We start from the raw sequence: 15,728 nt of genomic DNA on the forward strand, positions 1-15,728 counted from the left end.
ACAAGGACATTCTCATATAATCACAGTACAATTACCAAATTCAGGAAACTTTAAGTCAACACACTATTATCTAACATACAGTCCCTATTCAAATTTCGTCAGCTGTACCAGTTACACCCTCTATAGCAATTTTCTTCCAATTCCAGCCATCATAGTGGCTATAATTTTTAAAGGAAAGTACTGAAACACAGAAATAAATCCTGATTCTTAAGTCATGGGAAGGCAGTGTTGAAGGAAAAAGCAGGGGATATCTGAAATAAATCAAGCAACGAGCCCAGAAGTATTTTCAATGGATTTGGTTTATTTCTGGTTTTCCTCTGTGTTGATAAGGGAACCTGGCTTTGGGATGGTGGCAGAAATGGGAAAGGTGAGATGAGAGACAGTCTAGCCAGAGGATGGAGTAAAATCTCAAAGGACAAGAATGACAGATGTATTTCTCCATGCTTTTCCTACTATACCTAGAAGAGGGAGAGGCATGCATTTCTCTAAATGCTAAAAAGCCTTCGTGGCGTCACTGTCTCAGGATGCAGGTTGGGCTTCTCAGCTTGTCCTTCAAGGCTCTCATGCCCTCATCCCTTAAATTGGTCCCATCAAGCTTCCCAGAGGCAGTGCCCACCATGGCTTGGCATTAACCACAGCATAGCGAGAAGACCCACTGTCCTCCAACTGGCCTTCCACACTTCCACCCCCACGTCTTTGTCATGCGGTCACATCTTCAGAGAACACCTCTCACTGTCATCTTTAGACATCGACACCATAGTCATCCACCATGGCCCAGTTCACATCCCTCCTTCTCACTACGTTTCCCCCAAAGCACCAGCTTACAGTCAGCACTTCCTCCTGGAACCCCTGCCCCACTCTCTCAGCACCTGAGCATCTGCTACCCATACTATCTCCAGTTAGTTGCTGTGGGCTTCCTGGTACTGACCCCTACCTGTGTCTTTCTTTCGTCCCCACCACAAAGCACCGGTGCTTACAGAAGAGGCACTTCCATTCTACCTGGCTGGATTGAACAGAGCACACTGTGCAGAGCACACAGCAGTGCTGTGCTGGGTGGAGCTGCCTCAGGAATCACCAGAGGGCTCTCTCCATCTGGGTCCCACCCATCGCCTGGGGTCAGAGAGCCCGAGCCCTACCTGCCCCTGCTCAAACTTGTTGGACTTGTCCGACTTCTTTAGGGGCCGCTCTCCCGTGTCCCCATACTCCTCCCCGTAGATGGTCAGGAAGACATTGGCATCGGTGCCGGCCTTGGGCTCACTCCCTGTGATCACCTGGACCTCGTAGGTGTTGGCTGGGGACACAAAGGACACAGTGTTGAGGACACCTGGGCCTCGGGGTGGACCTGAGGCTCAACCCCTCTGATCCAGCCAGATGGTGGGAGTGGGAAGGACCTCCGGGTACACCCACATCTACACTAACCTAGAATTGAACCCGTCCCTCCTCCCTACCCAAGACTTCCCTTTGCCATGAAGCCCAAGAGGCTGAGAGTCCTGGCAAAACTCACAGTTAGCAACCCTCCTACTGATGTCCCCCACGTGGAGTCACAGCGAGTTATACCAGGGCTCCTTCCCAGAGTCTCAGGACAAGGGCAATGCCGACCCCAGCAAAGAACTGTCCGTGGAGGCATTTCAGGACAGCCATGGGCCCCCCACGTGAGAGGAGAGCTGGGCACCCTCCCCATCCCTGGGCCCCGCCCCCCAGGGGACTGTCTGCCACCTCCTCAGGCTTACGCTCAGGACCCTCTCGGCCTGCGGGCACCAGCTCCACAACAAGTTCATTGTCCTCCTTGCCCCGGGCCAGCCAGCGGTGGGCGTCGAACTTGTACTCCTCGATCACCTCCCGCATCCCCGGTCCGAACTCCTCCTCCTCCTCCTCCTCCTCGGTCTCCTCCTCCGACGACGACGACGAGGACTCCTCCGACGAGGACTCTTCCTCCTCGTCCCCCTCGTCCTCCTCGTCGCTGCCCTTCTTCTTCTTTTTCTTCCTCTGCAGCTTGGCCTTCAGACGCTCCTTTTTGAGCAGCTGCCGCAACTTGTCCTTCTCCTTCTTCCTCCGCGCCTCCTCCTCGGGCGTGAGGTCCGCCTCCCGCACTGCCGGGTGCCGCAGCCACACGGTGTCCACGAACCAGCTGGGTCCGAAGCCCTCGCCCGTGTGGCCGAGCCGGATCTTGAAGACCGGGCCCACGTCCGCCGCTTCCAGCTGCTCAAAGCGCGGGGCAGTGGCGGGGTGTCGGGGGTGGCATCCTCCCCGCCCCCTGAGGAGCCTGGCACCTCTTGTGCCAGGAGCGTGGGATAAAGAGGCTGGGACCTCTGAGCTCAAAGTTGCCACCGCTCCTCCTCTTGCGCACGCAAGCCTTGTTTCCCTTCCCGCCTCCCCCTCCCCCCAAGCGGGTGTCCTTCTAAACGCCTGTCCAGAGGGTAAAGATGGTCTCCCTCCCTCTCTCTCTCTCTTTCCCCCCTTTACACACACACACACACACACACACACATACACACACACACACCACGCACATCACACTCATTCCTATTTTTTTAAATTTCATATCTTCATCTTTGTTCCCTCACGCAGAATGCCTTCATTCCTTCCTCTACCTCTAAAACCTACTCATTCTAATTCCTGAGCTTTATTATTACTTTTTTTTTTAGTTTGTGCTTTTCTGTGTTCTCCTTCCGAACATCTTTTTTCAGCATTAATTATATATAAATTTTGCAAGAAGCAAAAAAATAAGTGTTAATTTTCAAAAAATGGAAGTCTCCCCCAGGCCCCTCCCGTACACCAGCTTCTCCTCTTCCTGGGAGCTCGGAGGGGACGGGCCCCAGGGCTTGGCCCGGCCTGGATGCCCTCTTTGCCCATGTGCGCTGGTGTCTGCACATCAAGTGGGGATTCCTGAGAGCAGGGACTGTTCGTTCTTGCTTTTCTCTCCCACTGGGCCTAGCACGTGGCTGGCTCAAAGGGCAGTGTCCGTGGATTTAGCTTTGCTTCAGAGGATTAGGTCCTCGACTTTCGATCTGCCACTCTGTTCTGAGCCTCATACTGAGAGGAGGTCTGGCCCCCGCAGAGCTCAGGGGACGGCTCACATGGAGTTCCTGCCGGTCGGGCCACTCTTAGGGCTCCTTGTGCTGCCGGGCCCTTGCCTGGGTGTTTGACAATCCTCAAAGCCCAGTCCCACCAGTTCTCTGCTTGTGTGCTGGGGAAACTGAGGCCCAGGGCTGTCCTATGAGTTGTTCAGTGTCCCATAATTGGATCCCAGGCCCAGATGAGAACTCGGGCCTTCTGACTCCCGGTTCATGAAGCCACAATGCAGCCAAAACCACCTTTGTGAGAAAATTACTAGCCAGAATGCAGCCCAGGGCCCCCAGGAAGAGGAACGTATTCTTCTCAGCTACATAGGGGATGGGCTCTGGATACAGTAAGTCCCTTCTTCAGCACATTCCATCTCCTCTCTAGTGCTTTCCAGGTCACAGCATCCTCGCAAGCCAGCTCACTTGCTGTCCCCTCTCCCCCCATCTGTCTGCCCAGACGTGAATGCAGCCACCACCATATCCAGCCATGCAGTCTGTTCACATCCAGAAGATGCCCTGCTCTTACATCTCCATGACTTGATTTCCCAAGTACTTTCCCTAACTTTGACTATTTTGATCTTTCCAGAGGCTGTGAAGCAGGCCAGGCAGGTATTAGGAAACTAGGTTTGAGCTGATAAAGAAGCTGAGGCTCAGAGAGGTGAACCGCTCGGGCCTCTGCATCCTCAGCAGTGTAATGAGGGGTTGGACTCCAGGAGGCCCCCTCCAGTGCTAACATTCCAGACACCTGTGACACTGGCCCAGCTCAGCCAGGACCCTCTCTGCTGGGCACTGGGTTAGGACTCTTTGCTGAGGGCCAAGCTGCTGGTGGCACACAGACACTCATAGACCAGCCAGCATGAATATACTTCATGCACACACAAGTCTGCAGACACACACATGCACACACGCACTCATGTCCCACATAAAACATTCATGTGCTGCCCCAAGGGGCACCACCCTTGCATCCTCCCTCCTCTCCTGCCAGCAACATGCTCGCACTCTCATCTTTTTTTCTTCTCTACTCAAAGGGAAGTGAGGAGGCCTGGGGCCCTCAGAACACAGCCGGGAAACCCCAAGCCTCCCAGTATCCTGTTTGGGAGGCACGGCCCCGCCCTCAGCCTGAGTGAGTGGTAGAATCAGAGGCCAAGGCTGGGAATGAATGTAGTAACCAAGGGTCTTGTGCCGTATTTTGCTAAATTAGAATCACCTGCTCCAGCAGTTCTCAGAACTGGCAGCACATTAGTATCTCTGGTAAAGCATTCAGAAACATTCCCAGAAAACACGTCCCACCATAAATGTTCTGATTTAACTGATGCAGGTGTAGACCAGGCGGCACTTTTTTCCTAAAGCTCCCCAGGCTGAGAACCAATCCCTCCACTTTCAGACATCTGCCGGACCCTCTGTTGACAACCCACCGCTTTGCCCACACACACCTGGAATGTGTCCTTGGATGCCCGCTCAAACACTTTTGAGCGGCTGGAGAGGAAGAGCACTTCTGTCTTGCCTTCCTCGCCGTAGATCTGCATGTAGACTCGGGCAGTGGTGCTTGCGCCACCCACATCCCCTGTCCAAATCTCAACCTCGTAGTGGATCACTGGGTGGGCACATGGGGGAGAAATGGGACATTTAGTAATAACAGTAGTAATAATCATTACAAAGCAAACATTTCACAAGCCTGTACCATGTGTCTGGTGCTTCTTAGGCATTATCTTATCCAACCCTCCCATCAATATCATAAACCCCATTATTTCCATTTTGAAGATTGCCAAACTGAGGCTTAGAAGAATTGAGTCGGTGGTGGAAATGGCAAACCCAAGCCATCAAACTCCAAAGCTCAGTTATCCTCGTGTCACACATGTCCTCTGGAACCAGGGACGAAGAGTAGTCAGTACACCAGCTGGCACCCTGTGCTGTGTGCCTACCCCTGGGCAGACACCACAGTGCAGAAAGAAGTAAAAGGCTGTGTGTTTGTTTCTTTTCCTTATTTTCAGTAAAGGAGGAGGGGTTGAAATGATAATTTTCATTTAAATATATGCACCTTTCAGATGATATCAACAGATACAGCTACACAGAGAATTGTCTGTATTTTGAAGTAGTAATACTTTATCAAGCTGTTAGAGGGTGGAAATGTGTTACAGGTATTTACCCCTAGAGGGCACTTCCCATAGGAGAGCAAAATGTCTCCCAGAAATATGGGACCATATTTATTCAAAGTGACTATTACAAGACTTGCCCTCTCAGCAATGCTATAAGACAAAATCATAATTTTTTTAAAGTTAAGACTGTTATTTTCAACAAGATGAGGGATCTCCCACTACCATAGCAATGTGAGAAATTGGGGGCTGGAAACAAGAGGACTAGCTGAGAGCCTGAAGAAGTTGAGCTAGAGATATTGACCTCAGCTGGGAGTGAGGGTGGGCTAGCAGATGGACAACAGGGGGACTCAGGAAAAGCCGGCATTCTGAATGGAGAGAACCCCGAACCCAGTTCCCTCTCTCGGTTCTTAGAACAATAGCAGCCAGGATTATACAAAATTAGGATAGATAAAAATGAGCATTCAGAGAACGACAGCCAGCTATTGGAAATGAATGTGGTAGCTGAAATAAAATATTCCAAAGCAAGGGTAAAGTCAAGGACAGTTCTGAAGAACAAAAAGGAAATTTCCCAAGAACAAATGATAGAAAGGTAAGAAAATCAGAGGAAGTCCAACATCTCACTAAAAGTTCAGTTCTAAAGAAAACAGAGGAAATAGAGAGGTGGAAATTGTCAAAGAAATAAATACAAAAAAAGGTCCCAAAACTAAAAAATGCTTCTAGACTGAAGGAGCCCGTGAGTTCCTAGAAGACTGGATGAAACTGAAATCACAAAAGGCAGTGAGGACATCATGAAATTTCAGAATGCTAAGGATAAAAATAGGATCCTACAGGCTTTTAGAGAGAAAAAACCCAAAGTGTTGGGTAACAGAATGGCATCCGACTTCCCAAATGTAACCCTGGGAGCTAGAAGATGGTAGAATAATTCCTTCTAAACTCTGAGTTCTAACTCAGAATTCTCTAACAAGCCAAATTATGGATCAATGGTGAGAGTAGACCAAAGACATTTGCAGACATTCAAATTTTCCATTGCAGTGGAGAATGTGTTCTCTCTAAAATGAGGGAATAAACCAAAGCAGAGGAAGGCATGAAATCCAGGAAACAGGAGATCTGACCCAGATGAGAGAAGAATGGAATGTCCAAAAGATAGTAGAAAGGAAATCTTTGAGACAGCTTCATGGCAGCCTAGAGGACAGGACAGAATTTCCCTTGAGACAGGGAGTGGGGGAGAAGAGTGTAGAGAGGAAACCAACAGAATTCCTGTTGGGCTTGAACACATGAAAAGAATTTTAGTTCTATTGGGAAGATGGAGATAAGATGGCGTAATGGCAGAATTGTGTACCCCCAAAATTCATATGTTGATACTCTAACCTTAGTATCTCAGAATGTGACTGTATTTGGAGACAGGGCCTTCATAGAGGAGATTAAGTTAAAATGAGGCCATTAAAGTGGGTCCCAATCCAATGACTGGTGTCCTTGTAAGACGAGATTGGGACACAGACATGCACATGCACACAGGAAGACCTTGTGAGAGACAGTGAGAAGGTGGCCATCTGCAAGCCCAGGACAGAGACCACAGAGGAAACCCAACCTGCTGACACCTTGATCTTGGACTTCCAGCCTCCAGAACTGGGAGAAAACACATTTTTGTTGCTTAAGCCACCTAGTCTGTGTTATTTTTTATGGTAGTCCTAGCACACTAATGCAGATAGGTGGGTATACAGATGGGTATATAGAAATATAGATGGGTATATCGAAAACTCTGCTAATGAATAAATGAAGCTATTATTAACTCCAGAAAAAACAAAAAATTGTATAAAAATTAAATATAATTGTTATAAGTAGGTGTCAGTAGTGAAGAATATTTACATGGTTATAATAATGTACAAATCAAATATTGATTATTGAAGGCTGGAAGGAGGGGATTGTGTGTGTGCACGCATGTGTACATGCATGCACACGAGCCTGTGTTAAAAAAGCTAAATCCTCCTCTTCCATAGTAGGAAGTCAATAATTAATGTCTATGACTGAAAAATCAAGGAATTGGTAAGCATATTATTGAAAATATGGAGATACATTTCAGAGGAAAATGCTAAAGTAATTAAAAAGCTGTTACCTCTGAAGAAAGGGGATGGGTTGAGGGAAGAGGTAGGTAAGGGAACTCCTGCTTTTTTATCTTTATCTTGTTAACTAGTACCTGTATTACTATGATGGAAATCAAGTTTTAACTCATAAAAAGAGGGAAGGAGTTAATTCTTCATACTGGCAGGTACCATTACAAAGCATGTATATGTGACACAGCCCTCAAGGAGTTTACAGGTTAGTTGGGGAGAGAAAATGCACACAATGAAAAGACACAAGGAGTTCTGGAAGAGGAAGAGCTGAGTTTGTAGTGGGGTTCTTTCTCAGAGAAGCTTCCTGTGGGAGTGAACCTTGGATGGCTGCTTTCAGGGTAGGTGCGGAAACGCAGAGGTGAGGGAAGGGACATTGTCTGTACTAGGGTTTGGTCCCACGGTCTCCCTGACCCTCTAGATAACCTCTTGTTTCTCTGACCCCTACCTAATCTATGGCTCTCACATCATGTGCAATGGTGGCCAGATCGCCTTGAACTTCACCTCCATTCAAAGATGTCACCACCCTGTCCAAAAAGGTCCCTCACCCCCTGCCATTGCTAACCCTTTGTCCTGCTTCCTTTTCTTCTAGCTCTTTCTTGGCATTATATTATGCATTTATTGTTTGTCTCCTCTGGTGGAATGTAAAGTCCATGAGGACAAGGGTTTGGTCTGTTTTGCTCATGGCTGCCTCTGCAAAGCCTAGGGCAGCGCTGGCACAGAGAAACATTCAACGCATATTTATTGAATAAATAAATGAATAAACAGCTTATCTCCTCACCAATCTTCCCAGGGGGAAGACTATTTCTCAAACTCCTCTTGTACACAGGGCTGACAAGCTATATTTCTTTTTTTGGCCGCGCCATGCAGCATGTGGGATCTTAGTTCCAAGACCGGGGATGGAACCCATGTCCCTTGCAGTGCAAGTGTGGAGTCCTAACCACTGGACCTCCAGGGAATTCTCAGAAAGTATAATTCTTAATAAATTCATTTGCTGCCTTTATCCCCCAAAACAATGTTTCATCCATTGAGTCCTCAGTTTCCCCATCTGTAAAAGGAGCCCCATTTCCTTCCCAGAACCCTGGTACCAGGGACAACTGGAAGCTTCCCCCCTTTGAGACAAGACCCAAGTCGCCCACAGTCCCTCCTCCTTCCCTGCTGCCCCACCCTACGGGGAACAGTGTTGACGGTCCCACCATGGCCACCTCCGTACGTTTCTGGATGTCCACGACATCGCTGGGGTACAGCTCCACCTCCAGGTGCCCATCGGCCTTGTCCTTGTCCAGCCAGCGGTTGGCAGGGAAGATGTACTGCTTGCCTTGGCGGGGCACATGGATCTGGACGCTGCCCAGGAACCAGCTGGCGTGCATGCCCGTGTTGTCGTGCCCGATCACCAGCCGGTTGACCTGGAAGGAAACCCAGGGTGCAGGTGAGCAAGGAGCCACTGTGTAGAAACCTTCATCCCTCCATCCCTGCCCACCCCAAACACCGGCACAAATGGCCCTCCTCAACCCGGTCTCCAGTTCCTTGGGAGACGCAGGCTTAGCAGGAGGAGGCTGGGTCCCAGGCTTGCCTGCCAGCAGCCAGCCAGGGGACCAGGGCACCACCTCTCCTGCCTGGAGCCTCTGTCCTCAAGTCTTTAGTCCAGCTCGCCTCCTGGGTACATTGTGAGAAACAAGTGGAGGAACAGGTGTGGCAGGAGCTTTGAAAGCTCCAGTATGTACTGCAAGTTAGGTGGTGGACTTCCTAAGAATGTGGTGAATGCACAAGAAATATTAACCATCAGCTTCTGATAGCCACGTTGGTGATTTGGCTTTGTTTTGTCTTAAACCATACACTATTGTACGTATTTTTGCATGTCTTCTTCGACACACCCTTCCTATAGGTGACAGAATATGCAGACAACCTCTTAGGGCTCTGTCATTCTGTGTCCAATTCCTCCTCTCACTCTTAGCACTGAAGTGCATTTTTTTCCTATAATACTCCATAGTTCAGTTGCTTCACTATTTTATATTTTATGTTAATCTTTGCCCACAGGTAACATAGATGAGCACATAAATGATCATGTTACCATGCTTAAATGTACCTAGTTCTTCAACATTCAAATGACTTTTATGTTTTTGAAATGCTGTATACAGGGCAATTCTAACATCAGATGGAATTATCAGATGGCCTTTGAGATTCCTTCCAGCACCCCCTAGATTCTCTTTGTGGTGGTATGGAGGAATGACGCTTGCCGTGAGTCAGGTGCCCAAAGGCTAGATTTAGAAAATTGTCCCTGTAAGCCTTGCTCTCACTCTTATGCATACTAAGTGCACCTTTGCAGCTGGTAAGGGAAACACTATAGCAGCTGAGTGCATGTAGCCCTATCCCCTGGAATTGTAGGAAGGAGACCAACTATATCTACAGACACAGCCTGAGAGCCTTTGGAGTGTGTGCCAAGGGGCACGGGAGAGCTTCGTTGTCTTTCTGTGGTGCTGGGACTGTGACAGAGCAAAGACTGGGACAGGTATTTTCTACCTGATGTGACAGAAAGCACCTTAATGGCAGGGACTGCCTGTCAGTTCCACAACGACCAGCACCGGACATGAGCAATGGTGCAGTCAATAACAGCTAGTGTTTATTGAACACACTACTGCATGTGGATGTTACTAACATAGTTAATGCTATAACAACCCCATTGGGATCCCTTTTGATAGTAATGAGGAAACTGAGGCAAACAGAGATGAAGTAACTTGCACACGGCAGGTACGTGGAAACACTGGGCTTCAGACCCAGGCAGTCGGCAGCCTGAAACCATGCTCCCACCCTCTTGGCCACACTGTTTGTTGAGGGGGTTTCAGAAACACAAGAAGGGCCCAAACGCCCTCCCCCATCCCTCAGATGTCTCATTTATCTGTTGGCTGTTGCCAGAAATCATTAGTAATGCAAACAGCATTTCAGTCTACAATTATTCATTCAGCTTAAAATGTAAATACATTTTGATCAAGGAAAATCTTGATTTAAGTTCATTACCTTCAAGATATAAATGACTGACATGAGATCATTCCCCAGAGCACCTGAAATAAGGTAGGGCTCACCAAGAGGGGAAGGGGTTAGCAAAGGGGAGGTTGTAACCCTCTCAGTTTCCACAAGCCACCCCTTGAGAGGGGCAGGTGGTAACATGAAGCCCGGCTCAGACATTTCTAGAAAAGTCTCCAACACTTGAGTGCAGGCAGTCAGACCCACACTTCTCCAGGTGCAGTGTTCAGACCCCTCGCAGCAGGGCCACCTGGAGACATGATGGAGGCAGACTCTTGGGGGCCCCATCCTCTAAGGCAGAGTCTCTCAGGTGTGGCCTGGGAGTAAACACTGAAACAGGCTTCCTGAGCGTCACTCTGATACACACTCTAGTTTGGAATTGGGAAGTATTTTCAGCCCCTCTTTACAGCTTTTCCTCCTCTCTTCCTTCCTTGCACACCAGTGTCCCCTTCTCCAGTGTTTGGGACCCAGGTCCATCAGTCCTGGCTATGGAGGTAAAGGAAATGTTGGGATTACAGCCACTAAGAATACATCTTCAAGCCCCAAAGAGATTCTGGAAGCTTGACCACTGTTCACGTGTCTTCTGCTGCTCTAGGTCATAACTGGAAAACAATGTACTTCACTACCCGTGCCCCTGGGCATTTTTCCTTCAAAATGGGTTCATGTGTGTCTGTGAGTGTGTGTGTGTGTGTTTGTGTGAACCCATGTGCAGATACACGCAGGTGTACGGGTAAGATGCCATCACGTGGTCTCAGGAAGACTTACGGGTCCAATGTTCAGGGTCTCCAGGGTGAACTCATCCACCTGGCCACGTTCAAAATAGTCTTTCAGGTTGTTGTCAGAGACAAGAAGAACTTGCTTGATGGTGTCAGATTTGTCCCCATAGAGCTTGATGTAGACTCTGGAATCTGTGCTGGCCCCAGGGACGTCCCCAGTCTTCAGGCTGATGTGATAGCGGAAGTCTGAACAGCCCGAGGCAGGAGGCAGGAAGGGAGGGTTTAGTGCGGGGTGAGCGGGAGGGAGCGTGGGGCAGGAGGCAGCTCCCCCAGGGCTGGGGCACTTGGTTAGGGGTTGGGAGCCCAGGGCCTTGCTCTCTTTCCGTAGCCCTGAGACTGAGGGGTGGCTCCCACCAACCCCCCTCATCTCAAAATCAGAACTCTAATACCTGCTTGGCCTGCCCCACAGGGTGTGAATGCACTGGGAACAGGAAGGCTTGCAAAGAATACTAAAATGTAAGGGTTACAAGGATTTAAAGCAAACACCTCATGCAATTTCTTGTCTGATGGATGAAGAAACTAAGGCAAAGGGAGCATCTACCTCCCTGCAGGCAGTGTGTAGCACATTTACACGTGTTAGTGTTGAGTGTTCTGACCTCGGTTTTACAGGTGAGGAATCTGAGCTTCAGAAGATGATGTATTTGGCCCAAGATGGCAACAGTTAAAAAGGAGCCAGCCTAGCATTAAACACTAGGCGTTCATCATTAAGCATATTTCAGAGTTGTGTTTTATACAATCATTTAAGAAAGTAACCTTGTATTCAATTTTTAAAAATTGAGAAAATTGAGAAATGGAAGCTGAGTTTTATCAAATAAACTTTCTGGCATGATATTGAAATAATCACAACTACTTTCTTTGAACTATTATGTATTAAGGTTTATATATTAAAGTAAAATAGTTGGAGATATTAAAAAAAAGAAGGAGTCAGCTATGAGTGAAACCCTAACGAGGATCCCGTTCGGCCCCATTCTCAACCGAAACGCCATGCTGATGTTACTCCATCTTATGACCTAGAAAGGTCTTCATCGTCTGTCCACAAGGGAGGATACAAATGCCTGGTAAAAGGCAAGTCCTGGGATAACCTGAGACACGACCCCAAGTCCTATAGATTTGGTGCAGGGTGTGGGTCTTGGGAATGAGGAGGGAAGCACTGAGAAGGCAAGTGATGCTAGTTCCAAGGCCCGCTGTGCGTGGCTGTCTCAGGGCCTTCCAGCACTGGCAAAAAAAGACTCAGAGAAAGGCAGCTGAGCACAGCTGCTGCGGGGGCAGCCCTACAGACCCGCCAGGCCCTGGTAGAGGCCAGACCTGTGGGTCTGGCCCAGATCAGCTCCTCCAGGGACACCTGAGGGCACTGAGGAAGTGGCTTTTGTCCTTCTTGCTGTAAAGATATAGCAGGAACTGAGAAAAAAAGACCTCTTCTTTACATCATTTTCCATCTAAATCCTTTCAAAAGCTCTGACTTGGGAGTGGAGAGCCTGAAGGGTCCTATCCATGTGGTAAAGCAGGGCTTGCTGGAGTGGGAAGGGCAAGGCAGGAAGACACAAACTCCTGGGCGCTGGTACCAGCTCCACTGCTGGATGCAGACCTGGCTGTACTAGGGGATCCCCTTGCCACAGGCATGGGTCGTGTGTCCAATGGGGGCATTAGTTCATCTCTTAAGGATCGCCCCAGGTCTTAAATTCTGTAAGCATTCAGAGAATGCAGAATTCCAACTCTTCAATTTTCTATCTGACCTTACAAAGATATTTAGCTCTGCCAGATGTGTCCCCATCTGACAAATGGGCATAACAACATCAGCTCTGCCTACCTTCTGGGGTTATCGCAGGGCTCACATGAGATAATAAATGATAAATATGAGGTCTTGGAAAAGAAATGAGGTGTTGGTATTACTGAGGATTCTGGATATGTTTCCTTTAAATTTTGTCTAATGCTCATGATCAAACCAAGGCACTTGAAGAAATAACACCAGTAAGGAAAGCTGTAAGGCCTCCAGGATAATTCTTGGCATTAAAAACAATGTTTTCATTGTACAGCCCCTTCCAAACGTGCTTATCCTCTCCAGGCCCTGAATGATAGGTACCCCCAGCAATGGGCAACATTAGCCTGTGTTACTGCTCTTGCTACTCTCATTGACAGAGGCCCACATGCGTCAGGGTCCCACACTGAGGGCCATAAAGCAGCTGTGTGCACAGCGCAGACAGACAGATTTCCAGATCCTCCCTCAGAGCCTCTTCCTCTCCACCCTGCCCAGTGCTGCCTCCGTGGAGTGAAGGGCGTGTGCTTTCTCCAACTGCCTTCTAAGCAGCCAAGGGAGGGAGTCTGTTCTGCCCAGGGCACACCTACCACCTGTCCTCAGGATGACTTACTCTTCAGTGTCGCGTTGCTGTCACTGGGCAGCAACTCTCGGACCAACTGCCCATCATCCTTATCCTTGTCCAACCACCTGGTGGGCAAACAAGGGGCTGTTAGCTCTTTGAGTGGGGGAGCCCGACAACCAACCATCACACAATTCATGCAGAGTCACCAGGAGGCCAGAGCTTTGAACTCAGCAAAGGGAAATGGTTCTACCAGAGCTCAGAACAAAGGATCCCAACCCAGACTGGGGAAGGAGGGCTGCCCTGGGGAGGTGATATCTGGCTGAGACTGGAAGGATGACAAGAAGTTAACCAGGAGAGGAGGGAGGCGCATTCAGAGTGAACAACATGCGAGGACAGAGTGGAGCCTCCAGGAGCAGACGGACAGCCAGTGTGGATGGAATGGAACGAGTGAACGGTGCAGTGCTGGCAGGTGAGGCTGGAGAGGTGGCAGGGTCGCTTGATGTGGAACCTCAGTAATCATGGTAAAGAGTCTGTCCTAAAAGCCATGAACACCTGTGTCATCATTATCATAAAAACAAACCAACCTCTTTTTCTAAGAGTCCGTCATGTGTGTGGCACTGTGATGAGAGCTCTGGGGTGGGGAGAAGGCAGAGAAGATGCACTATGATGAATAAGACACAGCCCAGCCCCTGGAGAACCTGCAGTCAAGTTAAGAAGACAGGACAGACTGGCTGAGGTACCAGAGACCAAGACAAGGATGGATGTTAAACCAAAGTAAGTGCAACAGAAGTGTAGAGAGGGCTTCCCTGGTGACGCAGTGGTTAAGAATATGCCTGCCAATACAGGGGACACGGGTTCGAGCCCTGGTCTGGGAAGATCCCACATGCCGCGGAGCAACTGGGCCCGTGAGCCAAAACTACTGAGCCTGAGCGTCTGGAGCCTCTGCTCTGCAACAAGAGAGGCCGCGATAGTGAGAGGCCCGTGCACCACGATAAAGAGTGGCCCCCACTCGCCGCAACTGGAGAAAGCCCTCACACAGAAACGAAGACCCAACACAGCCAAAAATAAAAATAATAAATAAATAATAAATAAAAAATTAAAAAAAAAAAAGAAGTGTAGAGAAATGAGAAGGGCTCAAGGTGAAGGGCCTCTGATCTGAGTCCTCAAGGATGAATGAGATTTGCCAACAAGGAGAAGCTGGGTCTGGACCCTGCAGGGCTGGGATTTGATGGCTATGACTCATCAATATGTCGGAGTGGGCCGTGGCATCTGCCAGCGGGAAAGACATTGGACCAATTTGCCTGAAAAGAACTGCTCCCACAGAGCACGTCGACCCAGGCTGGGAAATCAGACAATCGTGCAAGCACGAGTTATCCAGGGCCCAGTACTCGAGACAGTCTGTGATATGGGCTGATGGCAAGAGAAGAGACACTCTCAGTGTTCTCCAGGGCAATGGGGAAACCAAGGTACTTGCTTCTTGACCATTTGTCTACCTCTTGGTGCTTGTCTTTGCAGCCCACTCCTATTATACTCCCTAGAGGGAGGCAATTCCTGGGCCACAGAACCTATCAAAGGAAGTCAAGGCACTGCCTCCTCCCCAGCGCTCCCAACATGGAGCTCAGGCTTCTCTAAACCACAGTCCTCTCTGCCAATATACTGCCCCCCTCCCCAGGGTCAATTCAGGCAACACTGTGGTCTCTCCCATCTCTTCACTCTCGCCCTCCCCCCCTAAGCACATGATCTTACATTCCCATGGGACCTTGCTGTCAGCTGGCTGTTAGCTACCATTGGCTACTACACATAAAATAGATAAGCAACAGGATCTACTGTATAACACGGGGAACTATATTCAATATCCTGTAATATAGCCTATAATGGAAAGTAATCTGAAAAATATAATTGAATCACTACCTGAGACTAACACAATATTGTAAATCAACTATACTTCAATTAAAAAAAAACATTAGCTGACAATTAAGTTGTTATGCTTCCCATGAGCTTTGGTGCTGTGAACCTAGAACACCAAAGACCATTTGAGATTATAAGACATGAAGGTACAAACTCATGGCTTTGATGATAGGGTAAGGGAGAGATTTTTGGGAGCAAGGGAGTGCTGGCTAGAGCTCCTCAATCAACCTCTGATTGTCTTGCTGAGGTCACTGCAGCATCTCCCACAGACTTGGAGACCACGGAGGAGGAGGCTGTGATGTGGCCCTGTCAGTGTGCCACAGGGACAGGGAAGGTGGATAGTCAGCAAGCCACTGGCCATCGCAAAATCCCATCTGTTCTCCCTTCTTTCTCTCCACCACTTCTCCATCCCCAGGCCCTCCCCAGAAGCAGAAGAAAC

General features: G+C 48.9%; 1 protein-coding gene across 2 annotated transcripts in view; it reads right to left on the minus strand.

Moving 5' to 3' along the window:
• LOXHD1 (lipoxygenase homology domains 1) overlaps nt 1-15,728 on the minus strand; it is a 222,126-nt gene that overhangs the window by 96,493 nt on the left and 109,905 nt on the right. For both annotated transcript variants that reach the window (XM_036823221.1, XM_036823220.1), the window contains exons 15-20: nt 13,430-13,506; nt 11,053-11,249; nt 8,480-8,672; nt 4,496-4,656; nt 1,731-2,199; nt 1,137-1,291 (exon numbers count right to left, since the gene is read on the minus strand). In XM_036823221.1, coding sequence (XP_036679116.1) covers nt 1,137-1,291; nt 1,731-2,199; nt 4,496-4,656; nt 8,480-8,672; nt 11,053-11,249; nt 13,430-13,506 — 1,252 coding nt within the window. The remainder of the gene's footprint in view (nt 1-1,136; nt 1,292-1,730; nt 2,200-4,495; nt 4,657-8,479; nt 8,673-11,052; nt 11,250-13,429; nt 13,507-15,728) is intronic.

This window comes from Balaenoptera musculus, chromosome 14, assembly GCF_009873245.2.
Source record: "Balaenoptera musculus isolate JJ_BM4_2016_0621 chromosome 14, mBalMus1.pri.v3, whole genome shotgun sequence".
In the NCBI taxonomy this organism is placed as follows: domain Eukaryota; kingdom Metazoa; phylum Chordata; class Mammalia; order Artiodactyla; family Balaenopteridae; genus Balaenoptera; species Balaenoptera musculus.